The sequence below is a fragment of the Ciconia boyciana genome, chromosome 1 (genome assembly GCF_034638445.1).
Source record: "Ciconia boyciana chromosome 1, ASM3463844v1, whole genome shotgun sequence".
NCBI classification, from domain to species: domain Eukaryota; kingdom Metazoa; phylum Chordata; class Aves; order Ciconiiformes; family Ciconiidae; genus Ciconia; species Ciconia boyciana.
Window position 1 is genome coordinate 2,664,797 of NC_132934.1, and position 24,510 is coordinate 2,689,306.

Sequence of the window (24,510 nt, forward strand, 5' to 3'; positions counted from 1 at the left end):
CCAAACAAATTTTCCATGGTTTTAGTCCTCCAAAAGCCAACTCAGCTAAGATGGTACCAGCTGGACTCTTGTCCACTGCCTGAATTGCTCTGCTCAGCTCCTGGTCAGCTTCAGTTGGTGTTAAGAGACCAACAGACACAGCTTTGCTTTCAGATCCAAGACAATTTTGCTGAATTGGCACTTAAGAGTGGAAAAAAATAATCCCATTTTGATATGTTAAGTCAATCCGTTCAATCCGGAGGCTCTTCGGGAGAAAACACATCAATAATGTTGCTAATGGCTCTTGGAGTCATTGATAAAAGGCTCATAAATGCTCTAAGTCAGGATACCAATGGATACTTAATATTTTCTCTCCAAACGTCTTCTGAAAGGCCTCTGCACTCTGACACTAGTTCCCCCATTAGGCTTTTACCATTCAGTATGGAGTAACTCCAGGTGACGTGACGTATCTGCTGAGCCCAAGGTCTAAATATTAGCTAGGATTCTCCAACCTGTTTGTAGCAGCTTTACATAAGTGTAAATACATTTGTAGCTTCTATTAAAACTACAAATGGCAATTAATTAGCAGCTGATCACAGATGGTTTGGTTTGGACTTGATAGACCCACATTTTACTGCGGCTGAGGATGGCAAAGCTCCCCTGTCCTTGCTCAAGGGGAGTCCCATCTGGGGAAACCCATGACTCGAGGCAGGTACCTCGTTTCTTGACTAAATACCAGCCCAAGCATGCTGTGGACAATGGTGGGGTTTGTAGCAGCAAGGAGACGACACTGGTCATCCCTGCAGCATCCCAGAGATGTCAGCACAGGAACAGGCTGAGCGGTGGGATTGACAAGAGGGAGCTGCGTGGATATGAGTCACGGCGATACAGCTAAGATGCTCAAGAAGACCTTTTCCTTTCGGCTTCCTCTGGTTCTTCTCTGAACCAACTAGATCTGAACGAAGACATCCAACACCATTTTGAACCAGCCGTTCCCAGGCCAAATTAATACACTCTACCCAGGTGCAGGGCTCGACATCTTGAGCTTATTGCAGGACTACCCACATTCATGTAACTTGTGGTCAGCTCAGGGCATGGACAGGGTGAACTTGCGTTCACCTGTAAAACGCCCCGTAGCCACAAAGGGAGTTAACATGATCCTGATCAAACAGTCTCCAGGGCAGAGGTGGAAAGGGATCACCCCAGGACACCGGATCTCCATTCCAACAATGTGTGCTGTCCTGGTTTCAGCTGAGATGATTGAGTTAATTTTCTTTAGAGTGGCTGGTATGGGGCTATGTTTTGGATTTGTGCTGAAAACAGTGTTGATAATACAGAGATGTTTTAGTTGTTGCTGCACTGGTCAAGGACTTTTCAGCTTCCCGTGCTCTGCCAGGTGCAGAAGAAGCTGGGAGGGGACACAGCCAGGACAGTTGATCCAAACTGACCAAAGGGCTATTCCATACCACATGACATCATGCTCAGTATATAAAGCTGCGGGAAGAAGAAGGAAGGGGGGACATTTGGAGTGATGGCGTTTGTCTTCCCAAGTAACCATTACGCGTGATGGAGCCCTGCTGTCCTGGAGATGGCTGAACACCTGCCTGCCCATGGGAAGGAGTGAAGGAATTCCTTGCTTTGCTTTGCTTGCGTGCGCGGCTTTTGCTTTCCCTATTAAACTGTCTTTATCTCAACCCTCGAGTTTTCTTACTTTTGCTCTTCCAATTCTCTCCCCCATCCCACCAGGGGGGAGTGAGCGAGCGGCTGCGTGGTGCTTAGTTGCTGGCTGGGGCTAAACCACGACATGTGCACAGCTATGAGATGGAAAAGGACATTACAGATGATCGTATTTTGAAGGTTCAGAGCACCTGAGAAGGGGATCTGATCACGTTTTGAGCATTTGCAGAAAAGCACCAACTGTTCAGTTAGTGGAACAGGAAAAAAAAAAAAGTATTGGAAAATGAGACTGCTTAAGAAGCTAAAATGGAAAGCTGTCATTTAGACTAAGTTACATTGAAGCAACAGATATTCATCAAATAATACAAGCACTCAAGATTTATCTTTTTAAGTTAATGGCAGATGGTTTGCATTTGGAAAAAAATTGCAGCTTTTTTCTGTTTTAGAAAGAAATGTACTTTTGTTGCAATAATAAAGCAACAGCATTCACTAACTCAATCCTCCTGCACGAGGTCAGGCACGTGTTGATCATCTTTAATCTGGCTTTTAAATAAGGTTCTCTATTAATAGATCTCTACAAAAAAGTTCCCCATGAGCAATCAATACAGCAAGCCGTGTTACAAGTTCAGTGACAGAAAAAAAATCAGCTCCAACTTGAGAGAAATATAGCCCCATTTAAGAGCTGAATTCAGTTCATTAGAAACACCGGGGTTAAACACAAAGACCCGTCTGAGTTCACCACCACTGTGTGGCCTGACTACGAAATGAAAGGCATCAATTTTACCATCGCAAAGGGCCTGATTTTCATTTGTACTGAGACCCCTTTACACCACTCTGTCAGCAGAAAGGGGCCTTAAAGTGACTGTAAATTACAGCTCCTTTACTCTGGCAGAGTGGTATAAAGGGGCTCCGCCATCAATTTTAAAAGGCATCACTTTCTCGAGTGTTGCAGGATGCTTTCTATTAGCCATCAAAGCCCATTTCAGTACGAGGAGGCTTACAGAGCCAGGCAAAAGGGGAGGCTCACCCTCCGGGTGCAAAGTGGCCGCGGACAGTCTTGATCCTGTAATGGCCTTCCCTAACCTTTTCAAAGTATTTTGAGATCTATGGCTGGAAAATGCGATGCAAATGCTCAGTATTATCATGAATAAGAGACAGCCAGTGACAGATAGCTGCAGTATTTGGTAAAAAGCTGTAGCACAAACCTTTTTTTCTTCCCCCCCCCCCCCTTTCTGAATGGAGTCATAGCTCACCTGAACTGCTGCAAGTCTAAAGGGTGAAGAGCTGCCCCTCTGCAGAAGAAGTGGTGAAGGTCTCTTCCACACGTTGACCTTTGCTTTGGGGGTGAAAGCACCCCTGAACAGGAGAAAACAACCTGCTTTGGAAGCATCCTGGATAAAGAAGCTAAGAGGCTGAATGCCCTTTTAGATACTTCAGAAGGGCCAAGCTCTGTCCTTGCAAGCCTTGCAATGCCCCTAAATAAATCTCCTCATTTTACAACACCTTAAAAACACACTAACAGACCAGAGTGCATCCTGACGGCATTCCTAACCCAACCCAGCTGCCAGGGAAGAGCCACGCTCTTTTTGCAACATAAATAGGTGAAGCCAACGACCCCTAAGCTTTATTGTTGGTGTCCTCACTGTGATTTTACTTCTCAGCATTTCTGCAATTAAATCCGGCTGGTTCACAACCCTACGTGAGATTGAGGCCTCTAATTTGGAAACCACGGGATTACAGTGCAATGTGGCAGTGGGAATTAAGAGTGGGAAAATTGTTGCATTCCCGGATAAAGCCTGTGACAGTAACAAACTCCACGCTGGCTTTTTGTACGGTGCAAGGTACGATTTCCATTGCTCTGATGGGTGAAAAAAAAAAAGCGGTAAGAATCCAATGGGAAAGGACTTCCTCGGGAAGAACAAGAGGGATTTATCTCCCAATCTGCATGTTGGCATCTGCGTCACTTTGACATATTGACATCACTTAAACACCCTGCTTATGGCTGTCACGGTGGGACTGGGGGCAGAGGTGGGGGCAGGAAGGCCGTGGTCGGAGGGGGAAGGCAGCGTCCTGCCTGGAGCTGGGTCTCTCCATTCCCCCTGAATATGGCTCGTGTGAAATGGGGAGGGAGAGTCAGAAAGCCACGCTCTGCCAACAATCTGTGCAAACCCCCCCTTTGGAAAGGGAACGTGGCGTTTCCACATTTCTCATTAAACCTGCGTGCAGCTGGCTTAAGCAAACGCAGTGATTAGCTCTGTGTCTAACGCAAACCGCCGGAGCGGAGACCCAGCTCTGCCAGTGAGCAATTGCAATTCCTGTCTGCGGAGTGACAAGCAGGTAGCGGAGGAACGGCTCCATCCTGTTTGTTTTGCTGAGGGTACAGCTTTGCTGGCAGCAGCAGGGTTAAGATGTCTTCAAGGGCACGGCAGTCCCAGCAATGGAGTGAGCCCTCGGAGAAGGTCTCCCATGCATCTCCTCTAATATCGGGGTGCTTCCCCCATAGGTAGGCAGGGCTGAGCTGCAGAGGTTAATACCAAATATGTACTCATATCATTCCTCAGTTTTTGACAGTTCACCTTCTAGTTTTTGCCACTGCAGAAACAGGATCAGTCCGACATCTATTTGAAGCCAGGTTTGTGCTGAAGACTTTGAATCTTTGCTTTTTAAGGAATCTTTGCTCCAGTGCCAACTTCCAAGGGACACGAGGAGACAGGGAGGAGCTGGTATTAAAAGTCAAGAGCTTTGACAACTGTCAAAGAAATCATTGGTTTAGGACTGGTTTTAAAAAACAGTATGTTTTGAGTCCTTCATGCTTTTGAAGCTTTTCTCCAAGAAAAAGGATAAGTGTGCATGTATGAGTGTGGTTTTCAAATACAGTAAGATCCTCACCCAATTGCATGAATCCAGGACCCGGGATGCTACATAAAGCCAAGAAACAGCCCACAATAAAAACACGCAGAGGTTTTTTCCATTTCTGTCTTGATTTCAATACCCTCCTGACCCAATGCTTCCTCTCGGGGGGCTCCTTCATGCACCTCCCTACTTTGACTAAATATTGAGCCTCAGGATCCTTTTTTTTTTTTTTTTTGTGGAGAAGGTAATGACAGGAGAGGAGGTGTCTTTTTTGAGACTACTGCCGGAGTCCTGTTTTTCTAGATAAAACTGGTAAGGTACTAAAATGGTATTATCCTTCATTAAGGACAAGAAAGAAAGCACACGCAGAAAGTGAACATGATACACTGAGCAAACCTTTGGGTGGATGCAAGAGTATCTACTGATCTATAAACATATGTGGGCACATGGTACACACGCAAAAACTTAACTTCCAATAAGCCATCTAGAAGAGAAAGACAATCCTGTTTTACGTGAGCTCCATGAGAAAGTAATTTCAAACCCAACGCTGAAGCCAGTCAGTCGTTAACTGCTGACTACAACGATCTGAAGTCATGAGATGCCAACAGCCGGCTGAATTTAAAAGGGTAGCTGCAGCTCAGTAAGCTAATGGCTAATCTTTCATCTTCCTACCTACACACAGCGTGCAGCCATCTTAAAAATGTAAAGATTGTCCCAGCTCCTTCATCGTGCATAATAATTCCTTCTTTGTAAAATATTCAGAGGGCTTCAGAAGACTGAAGCTCCGGCAAGGGAAAAGGATGACTGTACGGTATATCTGCACATGACAAAGCAGAGAAGCAGAAGAAGAGGAGAGGAAACCCTACTTCCATTTTCATATAAAACCTATTTAAAATTTACTTGACTTCCTCAGTTAATTCATCTTCTTCCAGCAACTTTAATCCTTAAATGGTTATTGTTGAAAAGAAGTTTGTATTCCCTCAAAAGACAAGAGCAAAAGAAAATGACTTTGTCATATCTGACTGGTTCAGAAAATATAAAATCCAATTCTGAAGGAGTGCAGATAAGGGAAGAGCTATGGAAGAGCCATCAGCTTAGCAAACACTAAATAATGAAGAATGCAGAGACTGCCCAGCATGATAAAACACTCTATTAGCAATGAGTGATAATTGTGGCACATCCACAGCAAAAGGTTATTGAATTTTTATCTCTAAGAAGGGGCCTTCTGACAGCCTAACCAAAAATCCACCAACAGGTAGCCCCCTTTTTAGGATTCCCCAAAAGATGTCCATACCTGCCCAACTCCACCTTGTGGTTACTGAATACTTATAGCTATGCCTATAAATTGCACATTTGCAGCCAAGGAAGCTTTACTGGAAAAGCTACCGACTTTCTAGAGGGAAGGAATACAGGGCCACCACCACCATGTCATGGACTTGTGGGAGATTACGGTATTTCTGGCATTGCACCAAAAATTCTGGTCCCAGTTGCTCACTAAGCGCTTTGATGATGCCCTGAGCGGGACCAAGATTTAATCTCAAGTTGCTGGGACAGAAAAGAGAAATGATCAAAGACCTGGAGGTGTGTTCTCATCATGCATTGGCCCAACATGTGGTAAGCAGGGAAGATAAAACCCCATCACTGCTACCCGTTAATGAGATTACTGCTCTTGTTCAAGCATAGACACTTCAATGTAGCATCTAGTCCAAGGAGAAAAATAAAGCAGAAGACAGAGTTGCTCAAAGGAATATAACAACTGCCATCTGCCCAAAGCCAGCTACCCAAAAAGCGAGCTGCGTGACTAATGGCCCGTTGACTTGCATATGACAAACCACGTTGCAATGAACTGGAATGCTTGGGTTTCACGTGTGCATGTCTTAAAGTCAAAGTTATCGATGCTGAAATGACAAAGCTGGCTGCACTTACGGCAATCTGAATCTGAATTTGGGGAGCTTCAGCGTGTGGCAGAAAACCCTTTTATTGAGCTTTACTTTCGGTCAGTTATTTCCCTTCCTCCCTCCCTCCCTCCCCTGATGCTCATTAACATGCTGTGGCTTCCAGCAATGAGACGCTGAGAAATTCAGATGATCAAACCATGACAGAAAAGAACAAAATAACTCGTATGACAGTTGAGCGTTATGGCATTAACATTGCATGAATCTTTGAAACAACAGGTAGTTTTAATTTTTCCTCCTCTCAGCTCAGTCTGAGCACATTTGCATTGCTCTTCTCCTCCTGTCCAGGTGGGATGGAAAGAGACATCTCATCTCATTTTTCCTCTGTTGTTTATTCTTCCTATTCTTCCCCCAAAGAATTGCACTCCCCTGTATATCATCGTAGCTTGCTGGATTTGTAAATACATCTGACTTACACCACCACCTCTGCCCCACGGCATCACTTTTTACTTCTCCCATACAGATTGCAGTCAGCTCTATTGATGTTCCATTTATGAGATACACTCCACCAGGTTTCATTTATAACCATGAGGTCAACAGCCTCTATCATTTTCTAACACTGCTCGTTCTTCCTCTTGTTTCAGATACTCCTGGCATTTGTGTACAGACATTTTAGTGCATTGGTATAAAGTTATTACAAAGGAAGATGAATTTTTATTGTCAGGAGGATGCTGCCAAGTGAAATATTACACTTCATACTTTTATGTTTATTCACTGCTGCGTGTAAACGTCTTCTCAGAAGCCTGAAAGTCACGCTCATGCCCTTTTATGTTTGGAAAATATTGATTTATTAAAAAATTTGAGTTTCAACTAGAACTGAAATTATAAATGATGTTTTTATTTTTAACAACTTTGACTGTCAGAGCACAACTCCTCAGCCCCAAGAACTCTCTCAGTAACTAAAGTTCTGTGAATAAATATTTGGCTACTGAACTTTGATAGCATTTTCTATTGGGTTTTGTTTTCTTTTCTTTTTTCTTATAATCTTCTAAAGTACACCCTGTGAGAGCACAGCAATTCTTCTTGTCATTCAGGTATTGAGAACTCAAAGTAGGGGTTACAGGAATATTAAAGCTACCTGTAGTATTTTGGGTCTTTAATTGTTAGCTGATTGTATAATCTTAATTATCCTTCTGGATCCCAACAAACTGATCGCGGACAGCTGGAGTAAAGAGTTTAAAGGTCCTGCTCTGCAGCAGAGTTACAAGCCATAGGAAGGATTCTCAGTCAACCAGAGATGCTCTGCTGTCGAGGGACAATTATTTTAACGGAGATATAATACTATGACTTTATTTATCACCAGCAAATTTCCAGAAAGTAAGGCTGAGGGGATTTTCAATGCCAGCCTCCCACAAGAGCTCAGAAGATCTGGCTGCCCCCAGTCCTGCTCCCCTGTGGGTACCTTCCCCCAGGACTCTGCTCCGTATTTGCATGACAAACTGCAGAAATGCCATGTATCCTCACTATGTCCCCATGTGTCCTGGGATCCCACCAAGCCGTGTGGATTTTTTTATGCAACGCTTTTCTTCTCCTCCGCTCCTCATCGACAGCACAGTGTAGATGCCTCCTTCCACACCCGAGGCAGCTGCATTTAATAGAACCCCCAGACAACAGGGGATGTTCAATATTTGTAAAACACACAATATTTTATTACAGGGATCCAGGGCACTATGAAGTGCTCTAACAAATGCATGGCCACCTCCCCAGGGTCAACCTGTGACACAGGACAGCTATTGGGAATGTCTCGGTAGGCAGGTGAGATCCAAACCCCTGGTCCTAGGAGAAGCTTAACCCCATGTCAGCTGAGCTATAGGTGACTCCTCATGAGTTAATAACAGTGGAAAGGCATCGGTGGAAAGCAGCAGAGCTGAGGTCTGTTTATGCTGAGCTCTACTTCTGGGGCACAGCCACAACCCTCCTCTGAACGTGTCCCCAAGCAGACAACACCAATGACAGCGATAAGAAGAGAAGCAACACTAATCATGTCTCTAGCACTTTCCAGACAGAAAAAAAAAAATCACTATTCCCTGGAGGAGAAGCCAAAGCTGAAGCACAGAGCAGTGAAATGATCTCACAGAGGTAGTGCGGGCAATCCTTGACAGCCGGGAGCAGAAGCGGTGTCTCCAGGCTCCCCTGTCTCTGCCCTCCTGGCACCTCGGTTCACCAAGGGTTGCTTCTGCCTTTGCAGGCTGAGCATCAGTGCCCCAGTGACATGCACATTAGGGCATTCCTCATTAAGAGCTATTCAATTTCTCTACTGAATTTATAATACATATATTTTTAAATATTCAGTGATCTAGCGATGCTTTAAAGCAAATGAAACCTGTCTCGGCACTGATACCTGCTCCTGTGCAATGTCATTAGCAGGGACTCATGGCCTCAAGTTGCGCCAGGGGAGGTTTAGACTGGATATTAGGAAATTTTACTTCACTGAAAGGGTTGTCAAGCATCGGAACAGGCTGCCCAGTGAAGTGGTTGAGTCGCCATCCCTGGAGGTATTTAAAAGACGTTTGGATGAGGTGCTTGGGGACATGGTGTAGTGGTGGACTTGGTAGTGTTAGGTTTATGGTCGGACTCGATGATCTTAAAGTCTTTTCCAACCTATACGATTCTGTGATTCTGTGACTGCTGAAAAGCTCAAGTGTTGAAAGACCCTTCAGAGCTTATGCTAGAAGTGATGCTCCTGGCACCCTCACGTGGTGCCCACCATAGTCTGAGCAGATGTCACACCACAGCATTCACTAGGAAGAAAGAGATGGACCTGCTTTGCTTTCTACTTCCGCCTGCCATAAACCCACTTTGAAATCCAGAACAAAAGATGCTCACTCCTGCTTAAAACCGCATATTTATGCTGGTTTCCATTTCTGAGACAAAAGTTCTCCTATGAGAGCTACTTACTCTGGGTGGCTGAGAGGTTGGAGAAGGCTGCCTTGGTGCGCCCTGCTAACCACTCCAGGCTCTCGTGCATGTTGGCCAAGGCCTTCAGGTCGCTGACGTCCCGCAGGATCTCCTGTTGAGGGATGAGTTTATCTCCCAGGTTGCCAATGAGAACTTCTGACTCTTTGCCGAAAGCAGCCCTGAAATGCAAACCAAAGCCACCCTCAGAAATACAGCACAGGACAGCAAGGGGAGACATCAGCTACAGCATGGAGAAGGTCAAACCAGCCAGTGTAGAACTATTCCAGCATGGGGTCTCAAGAACGTTGTCTGGTGGAGTTTTTGAAGTCTCGTTGCAGTGGATATCTCAGGGAGGGTTTTTTAATCCTTCTCCCTGCATTTACAGTCTCTGAATTTCACCTCATTCCTCATAGTTACAAACTTCATCCCCATCAATTCCTGCACCTCTTCCCCCCACCCAGCATTTACACCTTGCTGAGACATGCAGGTGCTTTCCACGTCTCCCTGGGATATGTATAAATAACACACATGCAGTACTTTGAATCTTTCCTTGTAAATCAGCTCTTCCAATCCCTGATTCATTTTTTTTTTTCACACATCTATCAAAAGAAATCTCCTGTGAAACCTGATGGCTTATCATGACAAAGTGACAAACAAATGATTTTGAATATCGGTCCGTGCATTATTTTACCTGCACAGAGATAGCACCTGGTGAAAAATGATGACCAAGACAAACGTGTTTACCCCCAAAAAGCTGAAAAAAGTTATTTCAAGGCGTGTAACTGCTCACTCCACTGTCACGTTCCATCTTTTGCATTCAGATTTAGCTTTCCCAATACTTGTCTCCACAAAGAGCATGTTTGGTTATGTCCCAGAAGTATTTGCATGGCAAATATTCTCATTGCTTTTACAGGTAAAGGAGGAGACGCCGGCATGACTTTGTGTGTACTGTCAGGGTGGAGAAAATCAGGACACGGTTCCTACATCTAATTACAATAGCTCCTGGCTGAAACCAAGTGCATTTCTTTGAAAGACTCTAAGTGACGGCACATTTACCATGGTCCTCAGTACACTCTTCCCATCATTAGTTGCTCTTTTTGTTATGAATTTGCATTCCACTTTCATTCAACTTTGCAAATCTCCACTTCCTGTCATTAGCTCTTTTATGAACTTACAATGAGGAATCATGCTGCTGAGCATAATAGCTGCAACGAGCTGCAGCAAAATAATGCCATCAGTGGCATTTTATCCACTATCTAAGCAGTTTTATTGCCGGCGTCTCCCTAGATTTGTGGGACTTCACTGTCACTTGAGGAAAAAAAAAAAAGAACAACCCTGAAATGGTTTTAAATTGCTCAATTGAATTCATTAACGGCAAAAAATAAAAATAGCCTTCATTAAAAAAACCTCTTCGAGGATTTTCTTCTGCTTGACAATAAAAAATATGCTGCCTTAGGCTGTATCCCGCATACTATGGTTTGGGAAGGATCCTTATCCTTTGGCCGTGTCTGAGGACTGAGATGGAGGAACATCTCCAACTCCAGTGGACTATGGCAGCAGTACTTCAGCTGTTCTTCCTCTCTGTAAGATGGGGTTAATTTTGATCCGCTCTGGCTATTGGAAATATATTAAACCCTTTCTGAACTTCAGGAAAGCTGTTAACAAGCCTCCCTGACTGGGCATTTCTTAGATAGTCATAAGAGGCTGCAAAGCTTTGAGGAGTGAGGACAGCTGAGCGACTCATCCAAAGTCCAGATGGGTGTCTGAAGGTGAATACGAGGTTGAACCGGGTGGACAAGCTCATAGCCAGGCTAGATAATTTGTTTTTTTTTGGCAAAGCGTGATCAGTCTTTCAAGTAAAACACGTTATTGACTTCTACAGCAAACATGAAACACCTCACTTCGCTCTACCCACCTACAAACCCTCAGATATCCTCATCTGTTCCTGTGGAACAGAAGATTTTTCATAGAAATGCTTTTTCTCCTCCAACCAAAGCACTCCTGTTGAGTTAGACTATCGAATCCCACTGGCAACTGCATCCATCTTGGCAGTGTTAGGTTTGCGGTTGGACTCCATGATCTTAAAGATCTTTTCCAACCTAAATGATTCTATGATTGTGTGATTCTATGATAATCACTCAGGAAAAGAAGAAATGAAACATTTGATGAATTTCTACCTTCGTTAACATGGCTTTCCAATACAAAATGCCGTAGAAAAAGCACTTCTTTGGGAACCACGATTTGAGAGCTGTTAAATTAAAAGTCATTACCGCACTGTTGCCCACAACCGCAATTACAAATTTGGTTTTATCGCAGGGACAACTCTTCTGCCTTCCCACATGCCAAGAGAAATGGTTTTGGCACTGCTTTGGATGGATAGCCTGTGCATGAATAATACAGTGCTTTCAGTCAGGCTGGGAAAAATCTATATAATACAAAGCATAGTGTATTTCCTATTTTTGCTCCTGGGAGGAATACAAATAAGGTCTTTTATGGGAAGCTATACTCTAAAATGTTGTTGGGATCAATGAGATTCTGCCACTCGCTCTAAAAGAACAGAAGTTTGTATCAAAAGGGCAGCAAATACATTTAATTGTTTCCTTTAATACATATCCTTAACTGCAGAAACCCCAATTCACTCTTTCGCACAAACTGAAACCTATAATAGAGCCAACCTTCAGCAAGTAACTCCCTTTTAGAAGATAGCTTTAAAAGAGTTCTGGTGGATTCCTGTAATTTCAGTTTAAACCTGCTCTTAGCAAACGTCCCCCTGAAGCAAGTTTTCGCTAGTGTTCTGGATGCCTGCTTGAGAGAATATTCACTACACGCCTTTCTTTTTCTTTATTACATTTGCAAGGCTAAACACTTAACGGGAGTGATATAAAAAAAACAAATCAACTGAATATCCAACCTTAGCTCTGCTCTTTTGAATACCTGCATTAAAATAGCATCTTCAGACCTTTGATTCCCATAGTTTCTCAGCCAATACTTGTCACATTTGTATCTGTAAGTGTATATCTAAGACAGAGCCAGCCCATACAAAGACATGGGCAGCCACCTTCTGCATTTAATTTACAAGTTTTTGATGGTTCACTGGGTACCCATGGTTTGAATTACCACGATTTTGAAAATTCAAATCCCATCCTACCCTACCCACAAAGTTTGCTTTGGACTTTGCCAAAGCTTCTGAGAACAATAAAAGATCCTACAACTTTCGGTGAGCACCCAAAGATGGAAATTTCCAGCCACGGAGACGTTATATTTTAGAAAGCGAGAAAGCCTCAAACCCAAGCGGTTCGCAACAGAGTGTTTTACAGAACTGTAACAAAAGGCAACGCTCCACTCTCCTGCAATTAATTCAGCTGTGTGTATATCCACGCTCAAGACGGAGATAACATTGCATATCAACTACACTGCAAATAAAGCGAATTCAAGTGCCTTTCTTCACTGTCCAGCTGTTTCTTTGTGGGAGCTCACTCTTCCTTATACCGCTATCTGATGCTGGTGCCACACTGCTTCATTGCCCTTTAGTCTCGATTCCCATGGGATTTGCGTGCACTGCAATAGGGTTCACTCTTAAATCTCCGCTTTGTCAGAGCAGGCCGGCTGCGCTAGCTTAATCCTCACATTAACTAAGCACCTCATTTTGTTTCCCTTTGTTAAACCGTCTTAATTTCTATATTTTTTTTACTTTCCGAACACAGTGACCAGCAATGTGTCAGCTTTAGATCTCACAGATAACTGTATAGGATGCATAGTGCATCCTTGGCATGGTACCAGCAGGGATGGGGAGCCGCCAGTGTCCTGGTTCCCCAAAGAAGTCTTCTGCAGGCAGACCAGCTTCCTCCTCCTCTCCTCCAGCAACCGAGAGCAATGGTCATGTTTTTAAGGGATGAGCTGTTAACAGAATTAAACAACCTATTGAGCTAAACTGCCTGGAAACAGAGGGACCGATGACAATATACGAGGCTTCCTCTCATCTGTATTTCAGCATATACATGAGAAGACGGGAAACTCGTATGAGAGGGAAGAAAGGCCAGGGAAGAGCATGGGTGATAAATCAAGATGACCCGTGCTATGTTTAAGGCACTCTGACCATGCCAGTGCAGGGCTGAAAAGCAGCCAAGTGTCCACATCAATACTGCAGAACGAGGAAGGAGGTCTCTGATGTACCCTTGGCAGCAGCTTTACGTTCCCTTACCGCTCCTCTCCCTTTTCTCTGCCAAGAAATTAGTGTCAATTATCCCTTTGGCAAATAACGCCGAGGAAAAAGCTCGCTGGGAGGGTGCGTGGAGCTGTAGGAGGAGGGGGGGACACCAAGCAACCCCCTTGGGAGATCCCCCAGGAACACACCGACCCAACAAGGACCTCCTGTCCTTTCTCACACCCTCTCGACCGCAGACCTCAGAGGGATGCTTTCCGCTGAGCATCGGATGCTTGCAGCGGAGAAGCAACTAAATTAATTTAAACTGCAGCTAAGAGCAGCGGGCAGAGCTGTGGCTGTAGAGGAAAGACCCTAAAAATATCTATTAAAGTGAACAGGACAAAGATGCAAATGCTCTAGGAAGAGCTGGCAAAACAACGATTACTGCTTTGTCACGGTGTTGTACCAAAACCACATTAAATTGGACATCCATGAAAATGTTAGTGAAAACAATTAATGGGTAAAAAGCCTGCCATATAACAACTCAATATGCTACCTAATATAAAGCACTTAAAATACGTACAGTATATTATATATACAGTCTCAAAATGATACCCATTATAATGGAAAGATTATAATGACAGTATTTGCATCAGTTTCATTGCACCTTTGCAGCTTCTTTTGGATCAGTAGATTTTTCTACGTATCTATGTCATATGGAAATTTCTAGAACCCATTTGTTTGCTATTCGTGCACATGAGCCATAGAATCAGCCTGGAGACCGTGCTTAAAAACTGTATATAGAAACTACCCAGGCAGACAGATTTCCCCTTGACAAATTCAAAGAAATTCCTATTATGTTCTTATTTATAAAGACAGAGAGAAAAGGTGGTTTGTTGCTTCATCCTGCACCAGAATTTGTTCAACAATCGTAACAAAATCGTGCAAGCACCAAAACAAATAACCCACGTGGGCTTTTTCTGCAAAGGGAAGCCCTCTGAAATGATTTGCTGCCGCAAGAACAATAAAACCCAGCCCAGCCATCTTCCTGAAGAAGACGCCGTTTCACTTCTTTCAAAGATTCAGCACCTGAAGGTATTTTAAAAATTCAGCACATGAGGACACTTTTCGCAGCACATCCAAACAGCATTGTAGTCCTGATGAAAAGCTGCGGCAAAGATTCAGCTTTAAAGGACTGAAGAGCTAGCCCATCCTAAAAATGACCCAGATTTGAGGTTCATCGGGATTTGCAAAGCCTCGACAACAATTTGTGCATCTCTATCAGGGACCGGCGCGATCAGCGCCAGCACTCCCCGGCAGCTCCAAATCTCTGCTGAGAGGTCGCAACACCGTCAAAAAGCAGACATCACTAATTGACAATTTTAAGCTGTAACATCACACGCCATCTTCTCGCTTAAATTTATTTGAATATTCTGGTCTTGTTAAGTTTACATTATACAATTTATCACAGCAGACAAGGAAGTGTCTTGGAGTATATTGTGAGGCTCTAATGATGTGATTTAGCACTACAGAATCTTGTTAAAGCAGGAGCCATCATTAAATCTTTGTGGAGAAGGTGAATCTCCACATGTCCACTCAGCCTTCCCCCTCCATCCCTGCTATGTGGTTTAGGGGCACACACATTACCCCCCAAAAATATGTGGGAAGAGCTAGGCATTGCTGCACTCATTTCAATAGACAACGTAATTTGTGGGGGTAATGAATCTGAAGCTGGGAGATTCTTCCTGGATTCGGGCTCAGAATATATGTAATCCTCAAAAAACCCCAAATCCAGCCCAAATCCTCCAAAACTTCTTTGCCTTCACAAGACATGCAAAGGCAGAAGGAAACTTCCCGCATACGGAGGTGCCCTGTGAAGATCCAGGTGCTCACTCAATTTTACACCTCTCAGAGGAGACTCCCGATAGCAACAGGATTTAGTATCAGCTGTGCTCATGAGGAAGCACATTTTCCTGTAGGATCCAAAAAAGAGATCTAGAAACCCATTTCACATAAAGGAGTAGACTGTCATCAAATGGAAATGACTCACACCTATGGTATGCTCAGATTCATAGTCCCAGTAGAGGGAAAAAAGGTCTACAGTCTGCTGCAAATCTTCCAAAATCATCCTTTCACCCTTTAAAAGTACTATGAATATAATAAATAGAGCCTGAGAAATTGGAGAGGGAGGTCTTTTATTCTTGAGAGAGAAAGAAACAAGGAAAGAGAGACAGAAAAGCTACAACTGAGAAGGGGAGGGAGAGCTAAGAGGTAAAGAAAGGGAAAAGCCTTCCATAAAACATCAAGGTTTCAGAAAAGGACCATGCGGCAGGAGAAACACTGAGACAGCAAAAGAGAATAAAAAAAATGGAAAGCTTCAAACCCAACACTACAAAAAACACCCACCAGACAGCAGATGGAACAACCTGAGATTTAGCTTTTGATGAAAACCTTGGCCAGTGCCTTCTGGCTGCCCAGAGAGGTGGAAGAAGAGAAGACCACCCTACCCCGAGGTAGGACCTGGACACCATGCTTCTGCCATCACAGCTCTCCCTTTGCACCAAGGGAAGGACTTGATGGTCCAATGCAAATCATCCTGGCTCGTTCCCAATTCTGCTTTCCGGCCTTGCACAGACTGTTTTTATTTACACAACGGGAAGTATATCCCTTGTGTAATACACAATGTATTTACACAACGTGAAGTTTGCAGAACGTTGATCCCTTTGGAAACAGCTGAAGTAATTCAAGCTGTGACCAGTCCTAGGAGCTCTGTATCAACCTCCTGAGTTTACTGCCCTCAAGCACCCTCTGGGGAGGAGCTCACGGGAGCCTTTCTCATTCACCGCGGTGCAAAATCATGCCTCAGACCACTGGCTCCTTCAACTCTGCCTCTTACTCCCAGGGCTAACCAAAGCTTTGCATTTGGAGTAGAGATGTGCTCGATCGCCCACCATCAGCGGTGCGTGCTCTGCCCCATGAAAAGGAAAGGAGAGATTTCCTTCTCTGGAGGGTACCCTGGTGTCTGTGCTGCTGTTGGATGCATGATGTGCTCTCCCAAGGGAGCTGAGGCGAGCTAGTGCCACGACACAGTCTCAATACATACCCAAAACCGGAGGGTCCCTTTCTCGCTCCCATCGTGCCTTCTGGAAGGACACCCTTTAGCTCATCCCTGCTTTCTACCTTTAGCCTGACATTCTTGTCTTGTCCAACAGTGACACATTTCCAAAGCAGACCCACATCTGCGTGCAGGCTCCAGTTTTACACTGGAAATACAGTCAGAGGATCAGCGTCAACTAAACCAAGGGAAAAGAAGAGATCCCAATAAGCAGCAGGGATAGCGTAACTGTCCTGACCGATGCCATTTGGGATGATCTGGTGAAGGATCAGCTGTCGCACAGGTATCCTTCCATGTTGCTCGAATATACCCTCTCCTTTTGGTGCAGAAAAAGTGAGGATGAGCATCCGCAAGCGAACAGGAGAGGCAGAGGGAGCTGGAGCACCCTGCGGTCAGGGTAATCCTCATTAAAAAACAAAAGCAGTGAAAGGACAAGTCATGTGGGACATGGAGATGCTGGAAGTGTTTTTTTTATTGCTCCATTAACTTTAGCCCGAGAATCTGATCCCAAGTTTGATGTTCAGGAGCTTGCTGGAGTCAAAAGGTGAGAGGGAAATCACCATCCCCCTCCTAACACGGGTTTGGTATCTCAGATCTGCAACCGGAATAATTTGCACTGTGGTGGGATCTTCAGACCAGCGTGGGATTTCCAGGCAAATGTGTTGCCCCATGAAATGCCATGAAAAACCAGTCCCAAAGATGTGGTTTCCCTCGGGTGCACAGGGCCCCTTGCCGCCCCTTGTGCTGCAGAGCTGCACCAAAACCCAAGCATTTCTGCTGTAACTCGAGCACGACCAAACCCGAAGCTCTTTTTACATTGCTTTTCCTCGTCAAAGGCAAACCTGGAAATGATACGTCTTTGCGTTTTATCACCAACATATCTGATTCAGTAATGAACTGAAGGCTAACCTTTATAAAGCGATAAGGGCAGCATATTTCACACTCGCCCCAGTGCCAAATAGCCTTCAGAGCTTTAAAAACTAATTATACGAATAGAGGCATGACTTTTCTTTCCTTTCTCCCCTTGCCAAGTTCTGAGCTACTTTAATATGCTCAATCGGGTCCCTTTGTCTGGCCAACCACACCAGAATATTAACGTGGAGATTCTACTAGTATCTTACCCTGCCTTTTGACACCTATTCGCAAAGGAGATATTGGCGGGTTAAGACAACAAAATCAATCACTGTCAACATAGATATGCATGAGGGTTTTTTTGCAAAGATGTTGCGTTTGGATTCTTCTTTTTAATGAAACAAATGAGTTACGGGAAACCTGGGGAGGGAAAGAAAACTGTGCACTGATATCTCTTCCTACCACAGTACAAAAACTGGTGGTAAACTTTCAGGACATATTTAATTTAGCAACATTCATAAAGGGATGCTGCCAAGTAGTTCAAGCACTGCTGTCAGCCTTGTTTTATGTCCAGCAAGAACATACTCCCGTGTTTCATTAAGTTTAAACCTTCCTTTCCAGGAAAGGATGCTTAGTCCTGTCCCTGCTAGCTGTGGAGCGGGGTCCGTGAACACAGGTGGGTATCTGTATATCAAGGTTTAAAATATCTTGGATGGTTAAAGTGAGAATGAAATGAGCTCTCCCAGGCTTTCCCACCACAGCCATGACCCTAATAACCATTTCCCATTTGGCTCCACTGCAGTGTTCAGGCAGCAATGGCTACGGCAGAATTATTCCTAATTCATCAGCAGTGCCAAGAGGAAGAAAAAGAAGCAACAGCAGCGAAGAAATCATGTTCCTTTGTATTAGGAGAAAGTCTGAAAAAAGTCTGCTTAAATGGAAAGAAGATGACAAAAAATTGGACAAGCAATTAATTTTATTTTGAAGCTTTCAGGAGAGATCTATTCAACCATGCACAGATTCTTGAGGAAGTTTATAAGCCATGTCGCTTACCATCAATGGCTAAAACTGGCCCAGACCAATTATTATCATTTAAATTAATGCTACAGGAGCATTCACACGGCACTCTGAGGAACTGGGGCTTAATACATGACGCTCTGCGCAAACAGATACCAAGAAAAGATCTTTGTCCTAATGTCTAGGCTAAAAAAAAAAGACACAGTACAGGAGCTTTTCCCAGTGAATTCAATGTAGATGACCTAACAGGCCTTCCATTCTAACAATTCTGATACAATTTCACAAAATACTTCAATTAATGGATAGTAAAATGACAATATTGGAATAAAATGCATGTTAGGATCAAAACATTGGCACTGCTGGCATCAGACTGAGCTTGGCCATCAGATTTAGCCTGGCCAGGAATTCACACCAGCAGGTTATGCTCAGCCAGTAGTACCCAGCATTGCATCCATGGGAGCTCTAGTGTCCCACGCTGAGGGCTCAGAAATCAGAGTAAGAGCCATGAGGGCATCCCAGCACCTTTCTGTGCCAAGAAACAAAGGATAAACGCGAAGGCAAAGATGGAGGCTAGGACTGAATCCATGAATCTCAAAAAAACCCAGGGACTGCACAAAGACCTCAAGGGCTCTGCATCCTCACTCTTCCACTATCACTGAAGATTTTTTAAAACACTGGCAAAGCTGATTATCCCCACTGCAGTATGAGCAAACATTTCTGTGACTAGACATATTTTATACTCTTCGTTGTTCCTCTCTCTAGACTGCATCATCTTTATGTTATTGTGCTTGCATTCAGTGAATAAGTAAAATGACAATCTGGGCAAATTAGACTTTAATTTTCAACAGCTTCACTTACTCGTAGAGTTTTATAGCCAAATGCCAATCAAGGAAGTGATGAATAGTGATGGGAATGTACAGACAAGCTTTTTGACTTGCTGGAATGACAAAGAGGACCTGTTTCTTCAGGATGCATCAACAATTCGGAGACTAAGTAATTTACAGTGTGCAGGGAAAGGCAATCTGCCTGCTTACAGGCTTTCACTTGCCTGAAAAGAAAAGGTAGAAACAATCTGGTATGGACACAGTAAGTTGCCTCTGAAAGAATTCCCTCTGGAGGTACCAACATTTTTCATCTGACTCTGCTTACATAGCTCCTGGGGTTGGGACACAGGAGAAACACCACCAGGTCATGGCTGAAATGGAGGACAGTTTTGGTGACAATGTCAGTTCTGGGAGTTCCTGCCCAGTACAACCAGTTGGCCCCTCCATAGGTCGCAGACTGCTGCTTTCTTCATTCCCTGGGTGATCAGGGTAAGCACCATCGACCTGGACAAGGATCTACCTGAATGCAAAATAACCCTTCCTTTCCCTCCCTGATCCCAGACACTTTCCTGATGCGTTTCACAAGCACGATTCTTCAAATAGCCATGTCTGAGCAACAGAGCGAGCAGAAATGAGCAATCAGGTCAGGAGAGCAGCAAGCTGACGCTGCCACTGAAGCCTCCTTATTGAACCATGGCCTCCCTCTCTTCTGTCCTTGCTGCATCTGAGAAGAAGCTCTGCTTTCTCCTTTCTCTTGAAGAATGAAGAGCTTCGGGATGGTTTATCCACCAATCCATCATACGACTGATAAGCAAAGCCCAGAAACATCCCCAAAACAGATCATTTCCCTGGTGATTTCTTGTTCTCGACAGAACCAAATCCAGGCAATGCACAAGAAGTTCTCAGTTCAGCAAAGCTGGTCCCTGGCTTTAAAATCATGCAGTGTAACGGCACGTGGACTCAAGTTTCCTTACTCCACTTGAGGAAACACCACATCTCAACCTCTTCTCACACCTGGGGACACAACAGCTACACAAACTCCATCATTACTGTGTTTCCAGCAGGTTTTACCGTTGCTGCTACTCTCCTCAAAACCCTTTTACAACCTCATAAAATATTCTACCTTATAAAGTCTTCCTCCTCCTCTCTTTTGGGTCTCAGTTGCTTAGGCTGAGCCATGTTGCTCCAGTTGGGCAGAGATTTCAGGAGCCTGCTAATATCGTCATCTTTAGCCCAGGACGCGCTGATCACCAGCTTTTCATCCGACTGCACGATGCTCCTACGGGGAAAGCAGCAACAATCACATTAGTGCGAAGCAAATTGGACTTTTCACGCAATTCTGCACATATTCATTAAAACCCCTATCACATACAAATGTGCATTAAGCATTAAGGAAGGGGTCCAAAGAGGAATTCAACCAAGAGCTCGTGTGGAGGGCACGGCAACACGGGCGGACAGGATATAAAATTCTCTCAAACTCACAACTCTTGATGTATTTTGACAGAGACCTTCAAGGGAAAAAAGGCCATATTCTCCCCACCCTTGAAATCATTCAACTTGCAATCATTTACACAACCGGAGGAGGTCATTCTGTACTAGAAGAGAGAGAAGGTAGTTTCTCCATGGCTCATTTGTTCTCTGCAATCTCAATCGAGCTCGCCAGCCGCTGCTGATTGTGTTGTGACTGCAACGTGGAAACCTGCCCAGGAAGACCTGGGTGGAAGCCACCAGCTCACCGCACACCAGCTGGTCCAGCTTGGGGACCAGGTCTGAAGCAATGAAAGGAAATGAAGGGTCCTGGATCTTCTCTCCAGTCATCCAAAACATCTAATAATAGAGATTTCAGCCGAATCGTATGTATGTGTGAAATTGAATCAAAGATCACAGCATATTCCAATTATGAAGACTTTCCCTGTTTAATATTTTTGGCAGCGTAACTAGTCTGAAATCCTCACTGGCGATTGCAGGCGAGAAATGGGATGCTGTATTTGCAGGATTCAATTAGCTGCCTATTTTTTGGGTCGGGATTGCTCATGAACAACCATCAGCATAGTCCTCGTCCATGTTTGCTACTTCACTGGCACACTGGTGAGCAGAGAGAGGAAAGTCCTCTCCCACTCTTGGGTTGTTCAGTAGATTGCTAGGATCTGGGAAGTCTTTTTCTACCTCTTAGAAAAGGCAAGTGGGAGTTAGGGCTGCTGGCTTTTCCTTCTAGATCCTACAGCTGATTTCCTTCTCTGGTGAGCATCTGGAAGGCTCTTCTTCTAGGAGGTCCTTGCATAGTGACCAGTTTGGACTGCTTCTCCAGTGCAAGAAGCAGGTGCCACCCGTCCACATCACTCAAAGCAAAAGCATGGTGGTGACCTCTCTGATGAGCGGCAGTGGGATCTTTTCTGCCCTCTGTAATGGGAACATGGCAAACCCACTGAAAAACCAGCACAGTGTGACTTGAGGAAGGAAGCATCTGAAAAGACAAGGTCTCAGAGGTTCTGCTCCTATGGAGAGGCTTAGCTGCAGGTTAACAACAGAATCAAGATCTCCCTCACGCGCTAAGAGACTGATCACCTTCTACTGTGCAAAAATACAGAAAAGGCTCTGGGACCTGTGTTCGCCCCTCAAACACCCACCACCCCTTGCTCACAAGGCTACAAAACATCTAGAAATAAGGCATGTTTGCTGTGTCCTACAATGCAAGGGGCTGAAGAAGTGTAAATGCCAGATAGATCTTTTTCTGTTACTGTCCCCCAGAAGAAACGGCTTCTCCAACATGGATAGAAACTTTGTGCATCAAAAAGATGCAGAGATTCAACACGGGATCTGTCAACCAAGAACTGGAGTTGCTGGGTGCTGCAGTATGGACGTATCTGCGCTGGCTCAGTCCATGTCAGCCCAATGTGGACCTTGTAAAGCCATTTAGAATAGACTAGAATAGACTACTTTTCAGTTGGAAGGGACCTACAATGATCATCTAGTCCAACTGCCTGACCACTTCAGGGCTGACCAAGAGTTAAAGCATGTTGTTAAGGGCATTGGCCAAATGCCTCTTAAACACTGACAGGCACGGGGCATCGACCACCTCTCTAGGAAGCCTCTTCCAGTGTGTGACCACCCTCTCGGTAAAGAAATGCTTCCGGATGTCCAGTGTGAACCTCCCATTTACTCAGCTGCACACTTCTGGATCCCAGCCAGGATGTTGCATGGAGCAAAGAGATGCTCAGAGCTGTCCCTAGCATTCAGGTGGTGATTTTGGGAAGGGTCGGCCAAGATCACAATAAAGACCCCGCACATTTCAAAGGGGTTTATGTGGATTAACCGGTCTCATTTTAGATTTCTTGAAAAGTATGTTTTGGTCAATAAATAGAAATAAAAGTAACAACACACTGAGTATCTGCATTTTGAAAAGGAAAACAGTGAAAAAGGCATTGAGAAAGGAGCCAACGCTGATCTATCTTGAAACAGAGCAGATTACTTCTTTTCCCACCAGCATGGAGCAACCTATCACTGCTTTCACCTACCACCAAGAAAACAACCTCTGCTCAGTAAGTACACATGATTTGTGAAAATGAATTTGTCACATGCACTTACATATAAATTTTCCTTCTCTTTAAATTTCATGTTCAATCTGCCACAGACAAAAGAATGAATTTTGTTTCCAGCCACAGAAGACCTCGGTGTCAAAATTTCAATTTGGCCTTCTGCCGGTGTTAGGAACTTGGTGTTTTTCCACTTATGAAAAAAGGTCTCTTTTTTTCACCCCGGTGAAAACCGAGGGGAAAAAAAAAACTCCACCAGAATCTCTGACATTGAGATGGAAAACTGAATTTGATGATATCTGGCCATTTCTCTGCCAAGGCAAGACAACTGTTCCATTGAATATATTAGCCAGTCCTTTGTCCTCTCCAGATTTAAATGACTAAAGTAATAGTCTCCTTCCCTTGGGAGTCTATTTCACAGTTGAACAAATCTAACTCTTGGACAAAAAAAACCCCCAACCCTGATACTGTGCTCGTGTTTTATTTTACTCAATTGCATCCCATTACTCCCTGTTATTTCCCCTTACAGCAGCCTCAGCACTCACCACTTTCACTATTTACTCTCTTCAGTTATTTACAGCCTTATCATAGCCCTTCAGATGTCTATGAATGCAAGTCATCTTTGGGAGTCTTCTGATGGAGTTATAGAGAGGACAGAGCTACCTCTCTGTTTTACGATCCTTTTATCTGCTGTCCTCAAAAATCCTATTGCTTTTTGGACTGGGTGTTGGGGGAGGAGAGAGGGGAGGCTGTTTAGCTGCTATAGCAAGTTACAAACTGAGCTTGGTGTCCTAGCTTTTCTAGGGTCAGTGTTTTCCGAGAGCCTAACCCACACAATTCCTGCTTTTCTCACCTTTCGGCCATGTGGTACTCATGGCCACTGGAGCCCTAAGCCAAATTCTCCATTGAAATCAATAGGGAGCTTCAAATTAATCGATGCTGGGACATTGCCACCACTACGTGGGTCCCTTGGAATTACGTCCCCACTCTTTCCCATGATTGCAACACCTCCTAATTTTTATTGACAGGTTGGGTTTACTCCAAACACCCCCTCATTAAGGAAGATGTTAAATAGGGTGGTATATGCCCCCATCTCCGTTAGACGCCCAGCTTTCCCCATCAATTAAAAACTCCTTTTCCCCCACCTTTTCTTTCTAGCATCTCAGCCAGTTTTCAACCTCTGTAGCTTCTTATCAATGTCAATCTAATTCGGGTCCTTGAGTAAATTATCACAAGACAGGATGACATGTTTTAGTACAGCTCAGAACGCTTCCTTTCAAACACCCCCCTTCTCCCAAACTCCTGTGTAATTATTCCTGCTGCTCTAATAGGGTTACTTGCTACCACCAGTGCCATAATCAACTAATTAATTCACAGCTCAACGGGCCAAGAAAAATGCCATCTGTTTGTACCCAGCTCCCGGGAGCGGGTAGGGAATAGGTGTAACGCTTACACAGGTGATGATGGCACATGAGCGAGGAGGGTTCATCCCTCCACAGCTCAGTGGGTTTCATCCAGAAAACATCTGCTGGTGGTAACGGTCCCAGATTTGCACCACTGCTGCCCCGAGCTGGGAGCGGAGTGATGGGGAACATCCCCGGCCACAGCTGGCGGGCCATGGCTTTTCATTAGGAAAACATCTGGGGGCCACAGGGGCTAATTG

General features: G+C 44.4%; 1 protein-coding gene across 1 annotated transcript in view; it reads right to left on the reverse strand.

Annotated features, from left to right (window-relative positions):
• The window catches only part of EXOC4 (exocyst complex component 4), a 421,757-nt gene that overhangs the window by 46,122 nt on the left and 351,125 nt on the right, over window positions 1-24,510 (reverse strand). The window contains exons 13-14 of the mRNA XM_072857159.1: window positions 20,438-20,593; window positions 9,363-9,541 (exon numbers count right to left, since the gene is read on the reverse strand). Of these exons, the coding sequence (XP_072713260.1) occupies window positions 9,363-9,541; window positions 20,438-20,593 (335 nt within the window). The remainder of the gene's footprint in view (window positions 1-9,362; window positions 9,542-20,437; window positions 20,594-24,510) is intronic.